General features: G+C 37.6%; 1 protein-coding gene across 1 annotated transcript in view; it reads right to left on the bottom strand.

The window, feature by feature from the left end:
* Window positions 1–24,452, bottom strand: part of LOC105620377 (MKL/myocardin-like protein 2) — a 124,264-nt gene that overhangs the window by 62,551 nt on the left and 37,261 nt on the right. The window contains exons 2-4 of the mRNA XM_012201876.1: window positions 16,949–17,049; window positions 16,637–16,860; window positions 13,727–13,920 (exon numbers count right to left, since the gene is read on the bottom strand). Of these exons, the coding sequence (XP_012057266.1) occupies window positions 13,727–13,920; window positions 16,637–16,860; window positions 16,949–17,049 (519 nt within the window). The remainder of the gene's footprint in view (window positions 1–13,726; window positions 13,921–16,636; window positions 16,861–16,948; window positions 17,050–24,452) is intronic.

Here is a 24,452-nt window from a genome sequence, read left to right as displayed (position 1 = left end):
GAGAGAGAGAGAACGAGAGGGAGAGGTAGGTGGTACCGGATCCTTTGCGACTCTGAACGGTCAAGAATGCTGAGCACGAGCCATCATTCTTGAGGAGTAAATTCGGGCTGACGGTGTATACACTACTACTGTTTAACGTAATGGAATCTGGATAAGGGTAACGAAATACTTGAGCGTTAAAGCGTGCGACGTTAATACAAGACGTTCTCTCTGCAGCCAGTAGCAACAAGACATCTGACGCCGACAATTTACTGTTCTCTCCGCGCGTTTAACATATCCAGCTGAAGTAATAAAGATATGTTTCGCCGCACGGTACAAGCCCCGGCGCCGTACCCGTGGAACGTCTTTCAATCACGACGCTCGAAAATATCTCGGGTATACCTTCACGCTACTTTCCTGCTACATGTTACGGTGCACGAAGCGTATACGAATGTGAAAGGAGACACGATATACGCGAGATGTAACTGACGTAATTACAAGAGATATAATGACGAAGGCATATTCAAAATTGCTCTGCGTTTGTATAAAGAAAGGGTTATAACATTGAGTATCTTTCCAAGTGTACCAAGTGTCCATTCGCTTAATCAGGGATTTGAAACGCACGGCTGTGTCACTACCCAGTTTCGTCAAATTCGCCGTACGTGTAGCCGGGCAGCGCGGCATGAAAGACATCGAGAAATCAGCCTCAAGAGAGTTCATTCATGGCGATCGTTTGTCACGTGGAGTTTATCTATTTAAACGTCACGATCGGTCGACAAGTGTCGACAGAGCAGTTGCGTTAGCCTTGATACATTTCGCCTACACGCGCATGGAGAACGGCTTTTCCATCTTCCGCGTGTCGCGTACACCACCTACGTGGCCTTTAAGCCGCTCAAGGACAGCGTTCCCGGCACCATCATTATCGCGACTCGAACGCGTGGACACGCAGGCACCTCGGCGACGACGGGCCGTAAAGCTCATCTGAGGTAAACATCCTCCTCCGCTCGTTCCCGTTTCTCTGCGCGCACGAAAACAAGTCATGAATAAAATATATATTTCCCGGCGGAGGCTAACCGCACGATGCGACGTAACCCCCTTACAATTTCGTAAGGAACCACTGCACCGTCTACTTGTATACGCGTCAATAATTTCGCGAGAAATTATTTGAAGATTTGCACAACTCGTAACCCGTAATCCGAGAGATCGAACGCTTAATTAGATTGCGCAACGATAGGTAAAGCGATGTAAAAAGTGGGCGATAATTAATTCCACCACCTCCTCTGCTGTGATGCTGGTGTTGATCACAGGCTATTAAGAGACGTTACAACAACAGCTTTCAAACTTCGTTATACGAAACGTAACTCTCTGATTTCTTCGGAGAAATTATGAGTTTGCGATAAAATGGCACGTGCGTAACGAACAGATATTATTGTCCAGATATATAAAGAATATTCTAGCTTAATCATCGTTACAATAAAATCACTTTTGAAATAATAAAAAAATAACAATTAAAAAATTCTGTTTATTTTTGAATGTCGTATTTTGGCGATGCCTGAGAGAAAAGATCTGCACGGTAAAAAATTTCATGTTAAATTTCACATGTCCATCCAAATTTTTATGTTAATTTAACAAAAGATGAATATATTAAAAGGTAACACAAATATTATGTAAAAATTAGGAAAGTATTACAAGAAGCGCAATATTTCGATACAATTTAAAAGCAAATTTTATGTTAAATCGACACATTTATAATAAATTTAACTGAAATTAGATGCTATTTTCACATTTTTAATTCGGCTCATTTAAACGCCGCGAATCGAAGAAGGTTGAAAAACGCTAGATTCTAATAAGAATTTCTGAAAACTTCAATGCTCATGGCGACGTCACAAACCCTGACACGAGCCTGTGCACGTGGGCAGTGCGCTATAAAACGCGTGGGTCAAAACAATTCTCCAGTTAATTAAGATAATCGTCTCTTTATGACGCCACAGCGCGAAGCGCAGCTTATCTGTCGCCACTCGGTGGCGAAATTCGTTTTCGCGCGAGGAGAAAGGATGCGCGGTTTAATTTTACGGCTGAATTTTAATGCGAACAAGTTGCGTCTGTGTTCTTATCAACGAAGAAACGCGAAAGGTAATTTCAATTCATAAAAGGAGAAAATGGTGCATGCGAATGAGCGCGGCGACGATTATTCGAACCGATTTTCATCAATTGAAGAAATCAGATATTTCTATGTTATGATTAAATTAAATGGTTTTGCGTATCGATCGCGGAATCGAATACTATTTCTTACATAGGTCCCCCAATATGTAATTACGCAAGAAATAAATCAATGATCTGTGTAATTTGCAATGCAATCTTTGTCCGACGCGATGCATAATTTTAAACGATGATTATAATGAAATGTGATGGGATATGCTTGAAATAACTTGCTTGCTTTTATATTATACATATAAAATATTCGCTTGAATGCAAAATTTTTGAAGTGAACGACGCTCTCTCTCGACGCTAGTCTACTTATAAATAAATATGCAAATACGAAATATCTTCAGCTTCATTTAATTATTAAAATGTTCTATATATCGTAGAATTGAAATTAATTCATTAACAAATATATTAAAATTAAGATAAATTCTAGAATATTTCAGAGTATATATTAATATGTTCACAATATTACTACTATTTAAATAAAATTATTTAAAAAAAAGAATATTTTTCACAATAAGTTTTTTACAGGTTTTTAAGATGCTAATGGCATCATTAAATCGATTTAAATCCATTACGATATTATTTCAGCTTCAGTTCATGAATTGAAGCTCATTTTTTATGAATTCCTATAAAGAACAATGCGCAGTTTATACAATTAAAAAATATGTTTAGAATTTACATATAAAAATATCATTTATTATTAAACAAATAAGGCTCGGTGGTATTGGCTCTTTACTTACTTATTATTTACTTCATTCATACAGAGATCTTTAAAGTTTTCTCTAAAAATTTGGCTACATAAATTTGAAAATAATATTGTTGAACTATTAAAATAATTATATAGGCCTCTCAAGCATGATAAATGCTGCAAAAAATTTTGACATTTTAACAACTTTGTGTTTTGTTTATTGAGCGTACTATGTATAATTAGTTTAACAGTCTAACAAAATTATTTTCAAAAATTTTTAGATACTTGAGCTAAATCGTTCTTTCCGTGTCAGAGACACATAGAGTGAGATAGTTTCTCCTGAATTCGAATTGCAAAATCAAACATTGTAATCTATGTTGAATATGTTGCAGGTGAATGGTAAATATTGTAGCCGTTAGAATGTGATAAACGCTACGCGATATTACCGTGAAAATTGCTAGAATAAAGGCAATGAAAGTAAAGCGAGGCGAGGCATGATTCTACAACGTGTTTCGCACCACGCGAGGGCATGCGGGTGGTCGCCCGGTCGCCCATTGTGGGTCACTGGGTCTAATTACGTATAATTAGCAATTTGTATCTCGCCTCAATCAAAGCCCTTCCCTTTGCGTAATCAGCACGGTGCTATACGCCGCACTCGAGGCTCTTACGCCGAAGGAACACTCTCGCGAATCGCACCTCAGTCTCTCCCTCTCCCCTTTTCTCTACCATCTTGATCCCAATCGCGAAACTCGTGAAAGTGTCCGCAAAAAAAGATTAAGCGGAAAAATAACGAAAAAAAAAAAGAAACGAGAGTGCGTCATTTTTTCACCCGGTGTGCTTCCCCCTCCCGCATGGCACGTATAATTACTCGCAGGCCGGTAATTATTTTCCTTGTCGTCCTTTTTTTTATCGCTGTACGGGAACTGAAACTTCCTCAGAGAGACGCGTCGATCGAGATCGTGCGTGATGGGTGGTTAACATTATCGGCTCTGGGTGTTGAAGACGAGCGTAGCGTCGCGAAGGTCGCGACAATTAATTGTGATGTCCGAGAAAAGGTCCTTCGCAGGTGTCCGTCCCGATCAATGCGTGAATAAGAGCACGCGTGCATGCGTGTATGTACATACGCACGCGGGCGAGCGGCAAATTGGTCGTACTTTATGTCACGATGCGTAATTTACGCGTCGTTCGCCGCCTTTTCGCCGGGAGGTAATGAAATGGTAATAACTACGTTGTGCGATTCGGGGACAAACCGTCGCCGTTGCCGCATTGCCGCCGTCATTACGCCGCTAATGTGGGAAATTGTGTGCGCGGCCGTGGCCGGCAGAAAGAAATCGCCGTCATGGCCGCATCGGCGTGACGGGTTTAAGCGCTTAAAAGTGACATGAATTCTAAGTAGCCGAGCGAAAGCGGCTCGCTCTAATTTCCGTGCGATGATACCTCAAGAAAGACTTCGTTCAAAGATGCTGTGTGTCAGAAAGACATATTGAATAAAGTATGAGTTGAATGAAGCAAATTGGAATAAAATCAAGACAGGATAACTGATAAACTGATATAAAATATCGAATATGGTACAATTCTGAATAAAATAAAAATGAATGATCCAAGTTTGATTTTTTTTTTCATTTTAATAGTACATTCATAGTACTCTCTCTCTACAATGAGATTAGGATTATCAAATTTGAACCTCAAAATTAGATTCAAATCTTATTTCGTCAAAATTGTTCACCATGTTCAAAATTGCATTTATTTTAAATCAAGAAATGAAAAGCTATTTTTTTAATATTTCAAGTTTTCGAAAAATATGGAAAAATTCAGGATTATCTTTTCAGCATCTACTATAAAATCATTTTTTAACAAAAAATATTTTAGAAGAGGAAACCGACTTTTACCTTCCTTTATTTCGGAGTGAGAATGAAATTTCGCTTATGCAAAAAAAAAATCCACATTGAAAGATGCAGACGAAAATTAAATGCATTATATTTTGAGTATCATATTCTCTCTCGATACTACAAGGACATGCTGTAATCATAATTCTGTAAACTATAATGCAAAAGACAATCTCTTCTGGCCATCAGATTTCTTCTCAGATGTACGGGGCACGGCGATTATCTTCTGCGGATAGAAAGGAGGGAAAAAGACGGTGAACGGAAGAGGAGGAAAGCCACTGTGCGATGACGAGCCAGGGGATCGGGCCAGGTGGCCGACCGATTTGCCGCGACCACAATAGCGCGTGGGCAATGGAATTGTCCTGCGGGGACACGCGGGGCTATTTCGCTTATATCCGTCGCGGTGACGAAACGTCGTGAGGTCTCGTCGTGAAGTCGTTCTATCGCTGGATCTTTCTGGTCAAACGTCGCCATCCTATTTTTTAAGCCGCGAGAAAAACAAATCTGGTCAAACTCCGCCATTCTATTTTTCAAGCCGAGAGAAAAACAAGTTAAACACGAGTTCATTTGCAAACTCAATAAAATTCCTGTAATTAGTTAGCAATAAATTGAAATTAATTTATTATATTGCATTTATGTTTTTATCTTAAAATTATCTGCAGTTTGAATTTATGAAAACATAATAATTTATCAGAATTTGTTTTTAATTATAAAACCAGAGAGAATATCGGTACGAAATAAATATTATCAAATTGCAATATTGTTAAAGCTAATTACGATGTAATTTTATTAACTTTTCGGAGCTAACGATGAATAATGGATCTATTCAATCATATGCTTTATGTTACAATTGAATCTGCAAATTTATTTATTTTTATTCAAAATAAATTTTGTATTCGCAAACATATACATATTCATATTATATATTAAATTTATAATGTCAAATTTCAGACCAATTTGAGTTATTTTTAATCAAAATATCGTTACTTTAACTAAGATAATAAAGTTAAGCAATTAATTTAAGAAATGTACAAAATTCGACTTAGAATAAACTTAGTTTATTCTTTACTAAAATATTCATTAATATTGAACTTTTGTTTCCTTTAAAACTGAACAATTCAACCACAGAAATGATTTTGTCACTCATAAAAAAATAACAAAAATTAAACTCAAAAGATTCGATTATTATTAATCGCTCATCTAATAGTATAAGTTATGTCATTTGATTCCTTGAAATTAATTAGTGTTTTTTAGTCAACATAAATTGAATGAATTTCACAGATCAAGCACCAGTAATTGGGTTAAGATTTTGACATTAGCTCCGAAAAATCAACGTTATTTGCAACAAAATTATAGATCTTCTATTACACGATGTATTCACTGAGTAGAGATAATTGGTAAGATGAGACGTGGATGAAACGCGACGAGTACGTCATACTCGTACGTTAATCGGCGTGTCGGCGGACAATCGAATTAGGCGTCTCCAGGCACGATCGCTCGCGGAAGGAAGAGAAGATGTCCCGTTTAATTCGCTATGCGTGGGCATCGCGCGAGCAAGAATCAATTCCGAGCGGTGGCGGGCGGTTAACGTTAACACTCGGTCACCGGAGTTCTTTGGCTCAAGAGATCCCTCTCTTTCGTCCTCCTTCTCCTCGTCTTTTTCCTCCTTGCCATCATGCTCCTGCTCGCGGCCGTTCGATCGTGGCCAGCCTTGAATACTAACGATCACCACTTCCTTCCTCTTGTCGATGTTTTCCGTCGCCGTTGGCCGTTGAATTTTAATTCATCGTCCCGTTTCGATGCACGCATTCTTCTTTGCCGTCGCGTCTCGATTCGCGAATGCGATTCGGGGTTCCACTTGGTACTCGTAACACGCGAGCATATTTATCCTTGTTTAACATTTGATAAACAATAAGGATGAAATAATTCCATGAGTGTTGGGAGCGTCAAGTGCAAAGGAAGGCACTTTCGATTACAATTCGTAGCTGCGACAGTAGCTCGTATTTTGGATCAACGAGAAACTGACAACACAAGATAGATTTAATTTTATTTCGTATCCTTTTCGCAATTTGAAAATTAAAAAAATATTGCTCTTTGTAATTTATTTAATCATAAAGAACATTATCGTTTGACGTGCAAGTGAGCGAACAAGAAGTTGGCCTAGCCAGAAATAATTGATCGATCAACGTCGATTTGACATCAATTGACCAATTATTTCTAACTGGGATGTTGTGACTGTTGATATATAGAAAAAAATAATATCTATAACTGTATACTAAAGTATTATGAGGATCGAAGCATTGGAATATATACTTTCCATATTTATTCTTTTTAGTTAATAAGCGAGTTATTTGTGTTTATAAAAGTTTAGGTTATAAATGTTTTGTCATTAAAAATGTAAAATGTATGAAAATCTTGTGTTACGTTAATTAAAAGTGACCTATTTTCTCGAACGTAAAATTTACATAAAATTTATCAATAGCAATATTGTATTACTCAATATCGAGAGCGTTTCAAGATTAATTTATAATTAATATCTGCCGAGAATTGGACAAACCTTGAACCCGAACCTCGTTTTTTTAAATCTTTACGTCCCTTGAAATCTGCATATATAAATAAAATATTACTCCCTGCTTATGTAATGTACGACGGTCATTTGGCAGATTGCAAAATTTCGCCTGCCCTCGTTGCGCACATGACGCGTTGTCGATATTACAATTTTTATAGCCGTGCGTGAAAAGTTGTAAAATCACAGCACACAGCCGCAGGAAAATAATCGTCTCGACCGTTTGAAGGCACGTGGCTGAGGCAGCGTGTTACGTGCGTGGGCCGTGCGCACAACCACCGAGCGTGTGCCTCTTTTTATCTCCCGCGTGCACGCGCGTGCATACACGCTCGCGCTGATTTTTGCTGATCCGGGCCGGTCGTGCGGCGCGGCATGGAACACTCGGCGATTTCAATGCATATTTTCTGGCCACGAACGGCTCCGATTCGACATATTCCGATCCGGTTCGCCCACGAATACCCGGAGTACCGCAGTGCGTGTATGAATATGCAACGATAAAGCGCGATTTATTTATAAGTATGACGCCGGAGATCGATCCTTCCACGCAATCGCGTAGGGAAAATCGTATGGTCAAAATATAAAATCGCTTTGCATTACGAAAAGTCTATAAAGTCTGTTAAAGATCTCTCTAAATTCTTTGAAGTGGCATCTCACTCCACAAGACTGAAAATACTGTCACTATTGTTCAACAGTGAGATTTAATTATTTTGAACTAAAATTTACTCTAAGAATTTTCATCTAATTAGCTTAATTATTAATACTTTTTTTTCAGTATAAAAAAAAGAATATGAGAATGTATATGCGAAAATTCGTGAACAAAATAATCACGAAGAGGGTTGCAGTTATAAAGTAGGTTAACTTTGGCGATAAACATGTTTTCAGTATAAAAAGGAATATGAGACAAAATTAACAATTCATTTATTATTAAAATACTCAAAGAGAGAAAGATAATTTGTCATTAAAATTCTCAAAAGACTTATCTTATATTCATATGCGGTGAAAATTCGTGAAATAAATAATTTACAGGAAGGGTTGCGAGCATGTGAAGTGGGTTAACTTCGGCAACGAGCGTATTTTCGCTTCGCGTTTCGGCGAGATCGTAAAAGCGCGTTGCGGGGCCCGCTTTTACGGTCCGACAAAAGTTAAAAATTACGATCCTGTATTTAATTAATGTCACTGTCGTTGTCGCCACTGTTGTTGTCTGCAGATTCATGAAAATCGGACAATGTGTTGCATACAGGGACCACTTACAGGGTGTAATGAAAAACGCGGTTTTCGCAGTCGTAATTGGCCGCTGGTGGACTTTTCAAAGTGGTCACCAACGAGTGCGGTCATATAATTAAATCCGGTAAAGGCACGCCGTGTACCTGCAAACCGGGTTGACTCGCGATAATGTGCGCGGCTTTTGAACATTTAGATGAAAAAGCGCGTATATGGCGGGTACGTGCTGATCGAATCAGTTTTTCTAGATTTTAACCTACCTCCAAGAATCGAAGATACGACCCCATCGACGTAAATCCGTCTTGTTAAGTTAACTTGCTTATACAAGGAGACACCGTCAGTAACGAGCGATCAATAAAAAGTGGATGCTCGGAGTATCGCAGCTCATAATTCGAGCTATTCAATTTATTATTTGGTGCAATTGTCTAATTCATCTAAGGTTAACGTAGAAAAAAAACAAGATTGAGAAAAATAAAAGAAATTGAAAAAACATACGTGATTAATAATACGGAACTATCTTTGTAGGAACACGTTGCCATAAATCGTCGAGAGAGTCTTATCTTAATAATGTATTTTTCTTCGGTAATGCTAACTAGTACTCGTCGACTGTGTATCGCCGCCTTGATAAATGCAACGGTTACGAAGATCGTCGCGAGGTACCCGTACGAAAGGTAAGAAATGAGGCGAAACATCGATGAAACTCTCCTAAGACACGCTTGAGGTATATTTGTCGTCCGTATCGCGCTGATGCTCGTACAGATACCTAACAGATAAGCATAACGATCGGCGCAGGCCTTTGCCATCGCCAGTTTACGGGGAAGAGGAAGCTGAATCTTCCTTTTAATTACATGAAATTCCAGAGGAATCTCGTATCGCATTATCGTTGGTGACAATTAGTGCTCAGCACAAAATTCGTTTCAGTGCGATTCGTTTCACAGCGAAAATGCCTTCGCTTTCGTCGCTATTTACTTACTGGTGAATTCAAAGCTTCGATTTTTTAAACTTGAAGCAACGACTCTGAAATCTTGGAGTTCTTAAATACGAGATAATTTATGTTGCTGTTTAATATGCAAAATAAGGTTTTATTATTCATAAAACATTTTTTACTTTGAAAGAGTTTGGAAACACATAATTAAAAATTTTTAAAGAACAGTAGCTATGAAATTAGAGAAGGCTCAATTTAATCAATTGATTGTTATCAAATATATCTGAAGTTTCGAAATTTTAAATGCGAGATAATTTATAGAAGATATTTTTAAGAAGAAAAAACAAAATAAGATTTCATAAAGCATTTCTTATTTTGGAGAAAACCATATGACTAAAAATTGTTAAAGAATAGGTAATTATAAAATTAGAGAGAAATCTACTTTAGAGAATTCACAATGGCAAGGACTTTAATCGATCATTTGTTTGCAAATCTGCCATTGTTGTAAAAAAAAGAAGAAAAAACACATTCATTTTTGTAATGACCGAATGAGTATGTCGCGTTTTATTAATGATGTTGTTTCATTAAACGCGCGGTCGCAGAGCTACTCGAGGTTATCGGTTTTACAGGATGGAAAGGAGGCCTCTGAGAGTGCACGATGCATAATTCTGACATAATTTCCCATTACGAAACGAGCGCGCAAATTCGCGCGCCGGTATAACGAGTGTATGCATCGTCGTCGTTTAGGGCGAGATACGCCGATGATAATTAGCTCGGTATAATCGGCAACCTGCGTACTTTCGCGTTTCAAGTACACGCGATTACACCCGCGAAGGAGCACTCTAAGAGATTCATTATGTCGCTTTGTAACGCTACGAAATATAGATACGATCGGGAAAGCAGACACATCCTTATTTTATTGACGTAACTTGTCGAAATTCTGTCTGATATGCGATATAATATTTTTGCAACAAATTTCGTAAACTATAAAAAGCGTGTAAATGAGAAATTGAAAACATTTCAATAAAAATCAACGAGAAAGCATCAATTAATAATGGATGCTAATTAAGAAATTGTTTTATTAATGGTATTTATTACTTTTTTTTAACATTACTGTGAATTATTATTATTACTTATAATATTTATGATATTTATAATAATAAATTTATTCTTTCCAAGTATATTAATTTTTTTTCATTTTCCATTTATTACATAATCTATATTCACTTTACTTCAGAATAAATATTACGAATGTGATCAGATATTATTATAATTAGTTCGTGAAAGCTGAAAGTGGAAAAGGATGATTCTTAGTCAGACATGAAAGATTTAAAGAATTTAGAATTGTTCAAGATATCTGTAAGATTTGAATTATATTCGAATATTAAAAACCACAAAGAAAAAAACATATTTTACATAAATAACATATAATAAAACATATATATAAACTGTATTACTTACAATGTTTTTTTATACAACATGCATAAAAAATTGTAAATAATTAGTAACATGTATTTTTAATATATTATTTATATATTTATATATGTAAAGTATATATGAAGATATAAACAAATAAAAAAGAAATAGAAAAAAAGGATAGCGACGGATATTCAGTAAGGCATCAAACCCGCACCCTTGTGCTAGAGAATTTACGATTGTACACGCGAAAGCGTAGGTAATCGGCGATGATATCACCGTTATAAATAGGCACGCCTCCTGTTTCTTGTGTGTATATATGTACACGCGTGTACCACGGCCCTCACACGCGAATCTGTACCTACCTGTCTACACGAATGCCCGGCACTGTCTCTTTCCTGTAGACAGTCGCGCACACGCGCGCACACAATCAGTGTGCGTACACACGTACAGGTGATCAAGCAACTGATCGAAATTCGTCAAACTTTTTGGAGATTTAATATCGGTACACACACACATAAATTTTGAAGAAATTCACTTTTAAATTATTAAAATTAAAATTCGTAACCCCCCTTTAGAAAAAGTAATTTTAAAGCGCTTATTCAAACTTTTGCAGAACTCAACTTTTTATAGAATAGTGTTGCTTATGTTAGATTATTTCGATGTGTCCCTCTTAATAAATTAAAAAAAATTTTATTTGAAAAGGTTTCAAAAGATCGTTATTGATTTGCACGGTCGTCGACGGTGACATTGTGTTTCTTCGTAAAAGTGGTACGCATTGTTCAGTGCGTTCTCGTTGCACGATGAGCGTCCTTCGCACAAACTGTGATGGGGAGAATGCCTCGAGAGCGCCTGATGGCAAGTAATTACAGAAAAAGGCGATCGATAAACGCGACAAAATGACGCGTTCTAAAGACTGCGCACGCGATGGCCTGTGGCTTTAACGAGGAGTCGACCACGACGAATCGGCATATATACGTATACGCCGCGGAATTTGTGGACGGAAAAAAGTGGGCACGCGTTCGATTCACCGCGGAAGAAACCCACCGCGCGAAGTTTTCAATGCGGCATCGAGAGATATTTACACGCCTGTCTTCGTGCGATCTTTTTGAAATCATTTTTCGTTTATTCAATGTAAATGCATATTAAGAACATCTTACAGACTTTACGATCTCGAATTTATTTTGTATGGAGATTAATTGTATTTAAAAATTGAAGAGTAAATATTTTTAAGTCGAGTTTTCAGTTTCTTAAGAGATATACGGGGAAATTATTATTCTTCATCTGCAATTAAAATCTTTTTTGAGACAAAATTGGGACGAAATTAAACTTCCAAATTTCATCTTCATTTTTACTCAAATTCCAATTTTTATTAAATAATTTTTTAATTTGAATAACTAAAAAAAAACTATTTGATATATAATAGAAATATTCCAAAATTATCGTAAATTTTTTAAAGCTTTGAACAGTAAAAGAATTTGGAGAAAAAAGACCTAGATTAACTAAACTGGAGAAAAAAAATCTAGATTGCAGATGAAGAATCATTCATAATTTATAACGATAAAAGAGAAATTATTCTTAATTATTCATAAAATTAAAACGTATCTATCTAGATACTTAATTCGTTATTGTGTCTGTCGCTTATAAAAAAATATTGAATATAACTATAATATAGATATAAGAGTCGTTGTGACTGATACTTCTATCCTGCCCGTGGGAAGTTGCGTTCCGAATACAAAACGGGGATCTAAGTTTGAGAACGATTGGCCAATTGCCGGCGCCGGTAGTAGTAGTAGTAGTAACGGAAGTGGCGAATGGGTTGGAGAGCTGCATTTTGCACGACGATAAAAGCTCCGAACGTTTCTTTATTGGATAAAAAATTGCCGGATTCCGAATCGATAATCGAGGGCCGCTCGCTATGCGCCGAATAATGAGCGGATGATTACAGTCGCCGTGGGATATAATGGCAAGTTGCCCGCAAATGTTAAAAAGAGCCATCTCCGCGCCTTCTTCGATTATTATAGGCGCCTTCCCGAGGAGGGAAGGTAACTGCTCGGTAACGCTCGTATAACATTGCGGAGTATGTAACTGCGACGATGAGCATGCAACACGTTCGTGCATGAACAGCTCAGACTGCATCGCATAATAATAGCGAATACCCCGTGCGCGATTATTCGATCGGAAGCGATCGTCGCGACAGGGACCGTTAGGTCTTTTCATCATTTATTCCGGACGTCGAAAAGCGACGCTTCCGTTTCCACGACGGGAGGGAGTAGATGCACTGCGAGAAACGGTGACAGAGCGAATTGCAAGAAGGAAAAGCGAGTGTCAGCAAACGGAACTTAATGTACACAAGGTGTCCGGATGATTCTCATCTCTTCCATTTATTTTCATTGACATGTCATCTGATGGCATTTACGACTAAAATTAGAATTTTGCTGGAAATTGGTACCAAATTGTGAGAGTTTAACTTTTCTTCGTGAATTTTTAGAGATGAGAGAAAGTGATTTAATAATTTAATTTAATAATTTCATTTTTTTAATTTCATTTTTTGTTCAATTATATCACATTTAATTTAAATTTATATGATTAACTACTAACGAAGAAATAGAAATAATTAAAAAAAATTAAGCATATATATATATACACTCGTGTCTCTAAAAAGTTAATAAAAAAACATTTAAATTTTGTTTTCAATGTGGTTGAAGTTTGAAGCCGCGTTTCTTTAAAAGACTCGGCAAAAGATTTAGCCGACACAGGCAATTACTTCTTTGCGAAATTCTTACGCTAGATCAATATTTTTGAACGAAGATGAAAGAAAAGATGTGTGTACTCACATTCCTTATTGCGATCCATGGCGTGCTGGAGGGGTGAATCGTCGACCTCCGCCTTCGGCGGTGACTGATTGCCCTCGGCCATCTTCGATTCCGATCCTGGAACAGCACTCGCGGCCTTCCTTCCTGCCGCGTCCGCCGCTGCTTTATCCTGCTGCGGCGAAGGCTTCGTCCCTTTCTTACCGTTTCCAGCGTCCCTACAGGTCCGAAGAACGGACCAAAACGGAGCAAAACGTTGCCGTTTTGTGAATTAATCTTTCATACATCCGCTCGAAGAGAAGAGGACCGATCGAGCCTGCTCTGCCGATCGACGCTCCAGTGTCAATCGGATCCCGGGTCCTTCGCGGCATGTTTTTGCCACGGATGACGGAATGACGGATCAATCGACACTCGATCGGACGTTTCCATCAGAAAGCGAAGTCGGAAACGGCCGGTCTTTCCTTCTCTCCGAGCGCGAATCTTCACTGAGCAAGAAATATCTGACGTCGAGTTGTATCTACGAGAGTTTATATCTCGAGTGTGTATCCTAGCGAGTCTACTCGATCTTAAATAAACTAAAAACGTCTAGAAATAATACGTCATTTCCACGACGAGAATTTCCACGAACTGGCTCAGTCTTAAATAAAGTGAAGAGATATATAATAAACTATATTATTTGGAAATATATATGAAAAGTAAATTTAACGATATATACGAGAGAAAATATTTAACATATAATATTATTTTACGAGAAAAATTGAATTTTTCTTTCATTATTCAATTCTTCAAATATTTTTGAATTTCAATGATATTTTTATCATAGAAATTCAAAATACTTAATAATGAAGAATTGAATATCGTATTCAATTAAAATTGAATTGTTAGGAAGAAATACATTTTAAAATAATATATTTCTTTCTAATTCTCGTTTTCAGATGATGCGATATCATGTGCAATAATAAAAGTAAATTTTGTAAAATAAACGCGCGTGAATGCGAATACTGCTAGTATAATAGAGAGAATATCGAGTCCCGTTTCTTCCGCAGCGAAAGGGTAAGAATAAGCGTTTTTAGCCATCGAAGGGTGAACACATTTATCTTGATAGACCTGACCATAATTCCGTAAGAGCTTCATGGATCCAGATGGTCACGAGACGTTGTATCGCGAGCGAAATGTCACGCAGAAGGTCCGCTTATTCGGTTTCACGAAAAGTTCAGAGAAAATTGCACGAACGGCGCTTTGCGTGGAATTCATACGTATAGAGAAGTTAGCGAGCCGATTAAAGATTTTAAAGCGTCGAGAACCAACGGCTCGGTGAGTTTAAGTACGCCGAGGAGAAAGTTCCGAGAAAAGATTACTCGTCACAGCTGGAGATAGGAAGCCGGTCGTTAAGAGCGTTTATATTCTCGCGTAACGATTACACGTGGTACTGATACTAAATTGCGGGTTAATCGTCCGCTCGGCGCGGCCCTAATATAATCTCGCAACTCGCAACAGTGAATTGAGGTGTGCGGAGGTTCGAGAGAACACTAATCCTGCTGTCTCTCATTTAAGCGACTTACAATAGAAAAATCTTAAATCAAACCGCTTAATTATTATTTAAAATTAAACATTGCTTAAATAATCGAATTATTTAATTTATAAGATTCTTGTTTAATTATCGTTACTCGTTTTAAATTATGCTGTCAGAAGCAAGAAAAACACAATAAAAATTTTTGCAAATTATATTTGAATGGAGGTATTTTTCAATAAAACAGTATTTGCAATCGATAGACTAGATTTATAAGATATCTTTATATTTTTTGAGGAGAAATTAAATTATATTTATTTCTATATATTATTAATTTGACAATTTTTATGAATGTAGCTTATTTCGTTTTTTTTATTATGCATAATTCACTTCCCGATATATGGTATATTTATTAATTAACAAAACAAGAAGAGAGTTTTATGTATATTTTACAAGTTTATAAATTGCAATAAGTGTTATTTTGTTAAAATATTCTCCATATTAATTTATTCTGCAAGAATTATTGTAACTTCTCGCTTCTGACATCACAATTTGAGATAGTAATATGATGATGATAGAATGAATAGAAGCTTCAATGAAAAGATTAATTCATCTCGCGTAATTCTTGTTTGATATTGCAGTTATAGAATTATGTTTGACTGTTAAATTTAAGTGCAAATTAAAACATTTTAACTGTCAGATTGTATTTAAATATCTTCAACACTTACAGGTAAAATAATAATAATAATAAATTATTCTGAATCGGGTAGGTAGATATAAAACCGTGACTCACAAATAGATAACGAGGTTCTTGCGGAAAGTCATGCGTCACTCAGATATACCTGGTCAAAGTATTAATATCATTAGCAAATATTAAAATATTAGATTCAGGTTTCTGCGTTTTAGAGTCTTTGTGAGAGTTGCAAGATTCTAAAACAGCGAGAGTCTTTCGAATCCGTACAGTAATCAGCTACTTAGCAAGTTATCTTCTTCTTGCTGCGTTTCTGCAAGATCGGCGCGGTGCATGCGATGTCAATAGAAATAATGTCTTCTGAGATAATGACGCGGGTGATGGGCGACAAAGCGTCAGGGAGGAGTTCCTGGAGCTTGTTAAAATAATCAAGGCAAGTGCCGAGCGACGACGCGTCTATTTCTTGATCACGATAACGCTCTATCTTACGCCCAGTATGCGATCGAGAACATGCGTACTTTATCCATTACTTCTATTTGTACGTGAGACGCGTGTATACCGGTTATACTCGCGAAGCTGGTGGAAGATGATAACGCGACTCGGATATTCTCCTCATTTTACAAGGTTTTCTTGATATTCAGTCGATATAACTCAAGCCTTCTCCACCTTGGTGAGTCTCAGCTTCTTGCTCTCCATGTCGTGTAATTTACATACAGCACGCAAATTATCTCACCTCTCGTCCTTGGCGTCGCGCCTAGGGTCCTTCCTGTCCCGGTCCTTATCCTTATGGCCGTCCGCTTTTTTCGCTTTCGACTTCGACTTGGTGTCGCCTTTGGCGACCTTGTGTTCACCGCCAGTGACGACGACCACGGCGGCGCTGTCGTTGCAGGATTGCGCGCCGGAAGCGCTTGTGGATGTAGGGGATGACGTCGATGCTGCTCGACTGTTAGTGTAATCCTGTACGAGCGTACCTCGTTATCCCGCATTCGTTCAATGAGCATATGTTGATTCTGGTATGGCGAGAGAAGGGTAAAATAAGCCTTACCTTAAACCACTCTGGATAGATCGCGCTGATGGTATCCAGAAGGTCCTGGTCAAGTTGAATCCTCCAAAACGGGGAGCCGCTGTCCAACCTGTGGCCAGACTCTGAAAGAAAAAAAAACAAAAAAATGTAAAAAGTTAGTTTGATTTGAATAGTATATGGTTTATCAAATATTAATTATTAAATAACAATAAATGATGTTAGTCCGATATATGAATAACACAACTTACGCAACTAAATAAGAATATCTTATGTGACTTGAATTCGATCATAATGCTTAGTGAGACTTTTTCTGTGAGACTTTTATATATATATTCAGTTCTGTAAATTGCGCGTTGGTTTAATTTTCGATCTTGGAACCCTATCTTAAATTGAAACTGGAATAATATTCTTACAAAAATCTAATACTAATTTAATATTGAAAGATAGTAATTAATTACTTATTTTAAGTATTAAAAATAGTACAGTATTTTTAATACTCCAAATAAGTAATTAATTACTGCAATAATAAATTGCCTAATATTAGATTTTTGTAAGGAAAATATCACAAATTAAATTAACAACTTAATGATATTGATGCTTAAGCAGTCTTGAAACAGTGTAAAGAATTTGCGAAAATAAATAAAAATAAATAATTTATTATTAAATTAAATACTTGTACAAATAGATAACAGCATAATAAATATGAATATAAAGAAAAAAAGTTACATATGTAGTAAAGCGAAGATGTCATCGTGGACAAGTCGCTTCTCGCGGGCAGGATTTAAAATGTGCAAAATGTTTCGAAGCCGCGGCGCGAAGGATCGCGGGTCGGGCCTTTAAGAGTCATTCCTGCCGCATAAGGGCTAATAATGCCCCATGAACACGATACGCCCAAAGGCGTATCAAAACCTTGCGGAATGTCGATCTCGTCGTTTCTTTCACGCATTCCGAGGGATTCCCTGCCTAATTTAAACGTTCATCGGTACCGAAGGATCACCCGGCAAGATGCTGAGGAAGTAAAGGAGCTGCAGTGTATCCTCGCGAGGACGCATGGAAAGAGACAAAAGAGAGAGAAAGAGAAGAAGCCCCTTCGTTACGGCGACATTCTACGGATGAGACGCGTGTCCTGCCTTCGTAATCGAAGGAGGATCGAAGAGAGCGAGAGATGAAAAACAAGGAGCGCTGCTCCCAAAGGACTTTCGAATACTCCGATCGGCGACGGAAACGCGATTTTTGCGACGCCGTTAGGGTGAACGCGCTTTCTAAAACGTAACCACGCTGACTGCCGTATCTGCACTTTACATAAACACTGCGAATCAAGTACCTACGTAACTTCGATTCCGTAACTCGATTTCCTGAGAAATTTCAATAAATTATTTATCAAATTTCAGAAAATGCAAAAGTATTTAAATATATCACGTGAAGAGAGAGTGCAAAGTCGAACAAATGTTTTACATTACTTGCTTGATTTTTCAATATATTTTTTAATGTAATTATTTCCGTAAGTTTTCTGATATTCTCACATTATATCTCAATTTTTATTGCTCTTTTTGATGATTTACATTTATAAATAAAGATTAATAATATTCTATACATCCTAGATGAATACAAAAAGATTTTTTAAATTGTGGAATTTATATTAAACATAATATATATAAACAACATTTGTAACTTAATGATTTATAAGGGATGTTTTGGATATTTCATACAAATAATAAAGGATTAAATGCGAGAAATTCGTCTGTAAATCGAATAATTTTGAAATCCGTGATATTTCAAATCGATAATTTAAATTTTTTTCTGTAATGACGAAGTCTTCGAATCTGCGCATTTGCCACGTAACGCCGAAGTACAAGGCCGGAGCAGAAAGGGATAAGAAATCGGATTATACCCTCCGGCAGAGGGAAGGAGGATTTCACCTTAACCCAATAAATGATTAGTGTGCCGTACGGTGCCGGGAGAGCGGCATAAATGCTCAATCAGTATGCGTGCGCACCGGACAATCCGCTGTAAATCACGTGCCGTGAATCATTCGCCGACATAAATCTAGTCTCGGTCTCTGATCAATACGCTCCTAACCGGTCCGACACATTAGTTAATCGCGGTACTAGTCGTCGTTTACGGGACACATGGGACACGCGAGGTCCACCTCGCGTGACTTCTTCCCCCACAAAAAGTATCGACAATGTCGATGGCCTAATGTGTGCCGATTCGAAAGAATCCACGACAAAACGATATATCATTGGTGAGACGTATGTCTCTCCGATCATTGATTACTCCGATATTGATTTATCAGATATCGTTGCGATTCAGAATAACTTGAGAATAACGACTACGAGTCCGTTGATAACAATTAATTATTGAATTTAAACTTACATCAGCCATGTGGAGTTTTGCACTTTCATTAACTACTGGGGTCTTTGAGTTTCAGTATAAATTTTTATACTTTTCTGGATTATATAAAACTCTGAAAAAATTCTTGCGAAAGCTGTAACAATCAGTTTTTATTATCATATAAAAGGATTGTATTTTAATTAGCTTTTATTGATTTAAATTTATCTAACACACTTCTGCAAATATGAGTATGGATTTTAAATTTATATTAATTACTATTATTATTAATATTAATTATTGATGTAATATTATGTTGAAATTAATTCTTCATATAATACACACACACACACACACACACATGTTAATATCAACATGATAAGAATTATATAGACACTGTATGATGTTTTTAAAATATAGAATTTACAATTAGAATATTGACTTTAAAGTCCAACTTGGACAGCAAAGACTTAACTGGAACAAGTTCTGATGATTCTGAGACTTTTCTTGATTTTTAAATAACAATGATTTAGAATAATTTTATATTTTACCATCTTATTTTCATAGTTTTAAACTTGAAAAATTGGCAAAAAAAAAAATAAAACTAATAACAAAAATTTTAATGAATCTCAAGCTCAATGAAATGGTAATGATGAAAAATGATTGACACAATTCTGAATTCAGAGTACGAGCTCGTAAAATTTTCGAATAATTCGCGAAAATCTTCGAAATATTTAGTCGTGTTTTTGACCTCGTCCTTTAAACAAAACGAACATTGAAGGCTCTCGGCGCGACGAGAGTAGACTCGGTGGTGGAAAAGCAACGATCGAATTCGAGGGGAACCCCTTCGGGAGAATCCGCCGTAAGACATATTCCGCGAAAGATCCCGAATGCGAGATGCATTCTTCGTAAGCGGCGCGGCCACAGCAAAGCCGCGGCCATCGAAATTCGGGCAAATAAATCTCGCGCTTCCCTTCTCCCTTTTTCCTCTCCTCTCCGCGATCCGGCTGTAGGCGCACGTACGCACGCACGCACGCACGCACGCACGAGCGGAGCGCGCGCGTGTATACACGTGTACGCGGATGCACGTAGAGACGCATACGCGAGAGAGCACGTGCGTGTTTGCTTCGCCCTTGCGTCTACCTCGAAGCTTCTGAGTCACTCGATCGCTCGTCACAGGCTACCCGCTGCACTGGTAGCCGCGAAAAACTGCACGCTGCACTTCGGGAATGTCGTCGGCATGTACAGGGTGTTCCCCTTCGCCGCGCCCGTCTTGTCGATTCGCTCAACAAGAACGGTGCGGCGAGCTCGCGGGTTCGCTCGGGTCGTCTCTCTCCCGTTGCCTCTTATCTTTTTTTTTCTTTGTCGATCGCTTCGTGGAATCACTGATCTTCCTCTTGGCGATGACCGTGCGGTCATCCCGACTCGCGGAGACTTTGCGCGAAATATCGAAAATGTTATCATCTAGCACACTAATCAACGATATCTGTAGATATCTATAGATATCGTAGATTACTGTATTATTAATTAATTACAACTCGCGAATCTAGCGAGGCTATTTCGATTTTAAAATCGAAGATAAAATATCTAAAAATTAAAGGGCTTGCTGCAACAATAAGCTAACTCACAACATAATCGAATATGTGATAGATACTGGTAGAAATGGATGAGTGACAGAATTCTCTATTTGTTCTAAATATTGTGCTAATTACTGTTATCGCTGTTATAACTTATCATGCAGTGATTTGTATTTTTTTTTTATCAATCGGTAATATAACTATCGGGGAGGCAAAGAAATATTACTCTTTTTATAATATTCCTTATTTATTTTATGCAATTTGTAATATCAAAATAAAAGATAGTTTTTATAGCATGTGCAAATAAATGTATTTTCTCTATTACTTTAACTTTAAAGCTTATTGTATCTATTTTTACAAAATGTGGATTAAAATCCATAGCAAGCCCTTCAATTAAAAATCTAATATCTAATATCTTGATTTAATATTATAAGCTCAATACTAAATCGATTGCAAAATCTATTACAGACGTTTTGACGCATTTTGTAAATTAATTCTTGCACGAAGAGATTTTCTTAATCTTCTTTTGTAGCACAAGCAAGTTAGCATACGCCAACTATGATAAATGTATGCGGAATCGTAGGAGGAGAATTGAATTTTCTTCTGCTTTATTGTATTCAAGTTAAATGTACGAGAGCACGGTCAGGCAGAAGAAAGGATTCGGATGGAGGGCAGAGCACGAAGAAAACGGAGAGTTAAGCCCTTGGCAACGGGGGAGGAGAAGGTTCTCTTACAATAGCCGTAAGCTTTGCCGCTCATTAGAGGCGAGGTCGTGGGTCACGTGGAACCGCCGCTTTGTACTCAGTGTGTTCCTGTATATGTAAGTTACGTACAAACAATATTCACGCACAGAGATCCCTTTTCCCTAGATTGTACCCAGGATCGCTTCACCACGGATTACAGATATGGTCTCTGATCCCAGAAATCAACAATGTTTATCCTCCGCCGGTTTTCTTGCGGTCTCTATCGAAATTGTACAGGTATCTAAAAATTAGGTAAGTACAAATCTGAAAATAATTTTGTTGGAAATCCATCCAAATCGTTATGTAGGAAATTTAAGCATGATGAGCAATGCTACAAAAGTTTGAGCATTCTACATAATTATTTTGATAACCCAAAATTATTTTGATGATCCGAAACTATTTTCAGATCTGTATCTATAATCTAAAAAATATTGGTATGGATTTAACATTACGAGTTTTAAGTACCATTGATGTTGACATCAGGAATTTTAAATCCACATCATGTTAATATCAGCATCAATATAGTGAGAATTATACATAGAAATTGCATGATGTTAAATCCAATTTTTTAGAGTGTAACTTAATTTTTAGATACTTCAATTAAACTATTTTTCCTTGCATGCATCGTGTCCTTAGTTTATTCTTGATAAAAACATAGAAAATATCCTTTTAATCGTTTTTACAGCAAATAAATTGACGTAAAGATATAAATATAGCAGTCGCCATGCTGAAATTAATAATCGTAGAAGGAAAAAGGCCTAAAAAATGAATCTTGAAGAACGTCGACCGTTTGACTACGATGGAACTCAAATACAATTAGTCCTGAGATTTACCGTCGTCGCGTGAGTAAGGAACCGGTCTTCTCTCTCGGTCGGTCGCGCAAATATTACTGTAAAGACAATAATGATGCGTGAAACACAAATTAATCGTGGAATGCATCCCCCCGACATACCATGCGACTCACGCGCGGTTTCAGTTATTTAACATCCCGCTGCCGTAAGTCGTAAAGTTTTAATTGGAGTCGAGAGGCGCGACGCGAGGGAGAAACAAGAAGGGTGGTACCAACGTCCGAAGAATTACTCTAACGAGTATACTCCATGCACGTACTCAAGCGACTAATCAACGACATTGGCGAAGGCGGCGATTCCTCCCGACGGAATCCTTCCTGCCGAGGAAGACCCGAGAGAAGAGTCGAGAGAGTTGAGCGCCGCGCCGCGTTGTGCCTCGCGTCTACTACTACGGAGTGTCTCTTTGTTCTCGGGGCGTTCCACACGGCTCGCATTGAATCCGTACGATTATAAATTGCCCTGAGAAAGCGCGGTTGGCCAGTATGCACTCTCGGAGGCACGCGAGAGACAACGGATGCATGCATGCATGCATGCATGGGTCCACGACGCTCACACGCGTCCGCTCGCTCGTTCGCTCGCTCGCGCGAAACGCTACGAGGCGCGGGGAGACTTATTTACCGGAGGTACAGGGCCCACTTAACCCGTAACCCCCAGCTTCGTATATCTTGTCGACAATGCGTACCGATGAATTCAATACTTCCCGGCGCTCCTCTCTTCCTTCTTCACTGGCTCTCCACCTAACTTCCTCAATAAAATTCATCTTGAAAAATATGGCGCAGCGCATCAGTGGTAGCTTTTAACGCACTCTTTTGCGTTGTGTTCTCTCCCGACTCTTCGCAAGATACATCATGAAGCCTTTTCTATTAAATGTATTGATACGTTAGCACGGAAAATGATGTATTTATGTTACAAATATATCAATCTATCACGTGAGTTAAGCGAATTATTATAATTATACATTTCATATTGAAAATAGTAATATAGATATTTATGGAGCTTAAAAAATAAATCTAATAAAATTAAAATATTTATGTATCTCCGCGCGGATGTTGGTGCGTCAATTATATATTTCTAACGCAAGATAAAGTTCGTAAACAATTGGGATGTATTCACAAAACAGAAGTTAAGGTACAGGTAGTTTGTACTTGACTTTCGCAACTGGAGAAATCTTAAATCCAGAATCGAAATGTTTTAACTTCGCTTGGTGAGTATATTCCAATTGTTTGCAAATTACATCTATTCGCATTCAGAATATATGATTTATGCATCAACATTCGCGAAGGATGGCATAAGTATTGTACTTGTATCAAAATATATTCTATATGTTAGTAAGTTTAATACTAATCAGTCAAGATTGTTAAATTGAAACAATTTTGATTTATTTATTATAAGTTACTTCTTCGATTTTACAAAATAATCTTTAAAAAGTAATTTTGAATATATAATAATAAATTTTTCAAAATTTGTGAATATATTTTAAGATTATTATCAAGAAAGTATTTCTTGTTAAAGATAATTTCGTTACTTAAAAGAAAGAATAATCACTTTTCTTAGCAACAGAATATTTTTTATATGAGAGCAATTTTCCAAATTCGTTTGATGATCCATGAAAAGTCGACGGCATCGACATACAAACTCGGCGTCTTCTTCTCCGTTCGGAGACTTATTTCTTCATCATCTCGCTATCTCAGTGATCGTGTGTAGGCGGGACGCGAGAGCGGAGATCGTTTTGATCGAGCGCATGTTCGATCGGCCGGATCGAATGTGCTACCGATCCCCGCCGTGCGGAACGGATCAACGATACCATTGAATCGCCGCGCGATTTCTCCTTGGCGATGGTAGCACGATGATGAATCGTGGGTGGACGCGAACGACCACGAGGTGATCGCACAAAAGAATGGTCGTCAAATCGAAAAGTTTTGTAGCGCACGCCGTTAGGATTTCGTATGACCGGCCGCATCGACGTCTCTCCGTTGTCGTCGTGGTGAAAGTCTCGCTCTCGGTCACACAGGATGATTGATATCAC

The sequence above is a fragment of the Atta cephalotes genome (assembly GCF_000143395.1).
Source record: "Atta cephalotes unplaced genomic scaffold scaffold00025, whole genome shotgun sequence".
NCBI classification, from domain to species: domain Eukaryota; kingdom Metazoa; phylum Arthropoda; class Insecta; order Hymenoptera; family Formicidae; genus Atta; species Atta cephalotes.
Note: the sequence above shows the minus strand (reverse complement) of the source record. Positions and strands in the feature narration are given on the sequence as shown.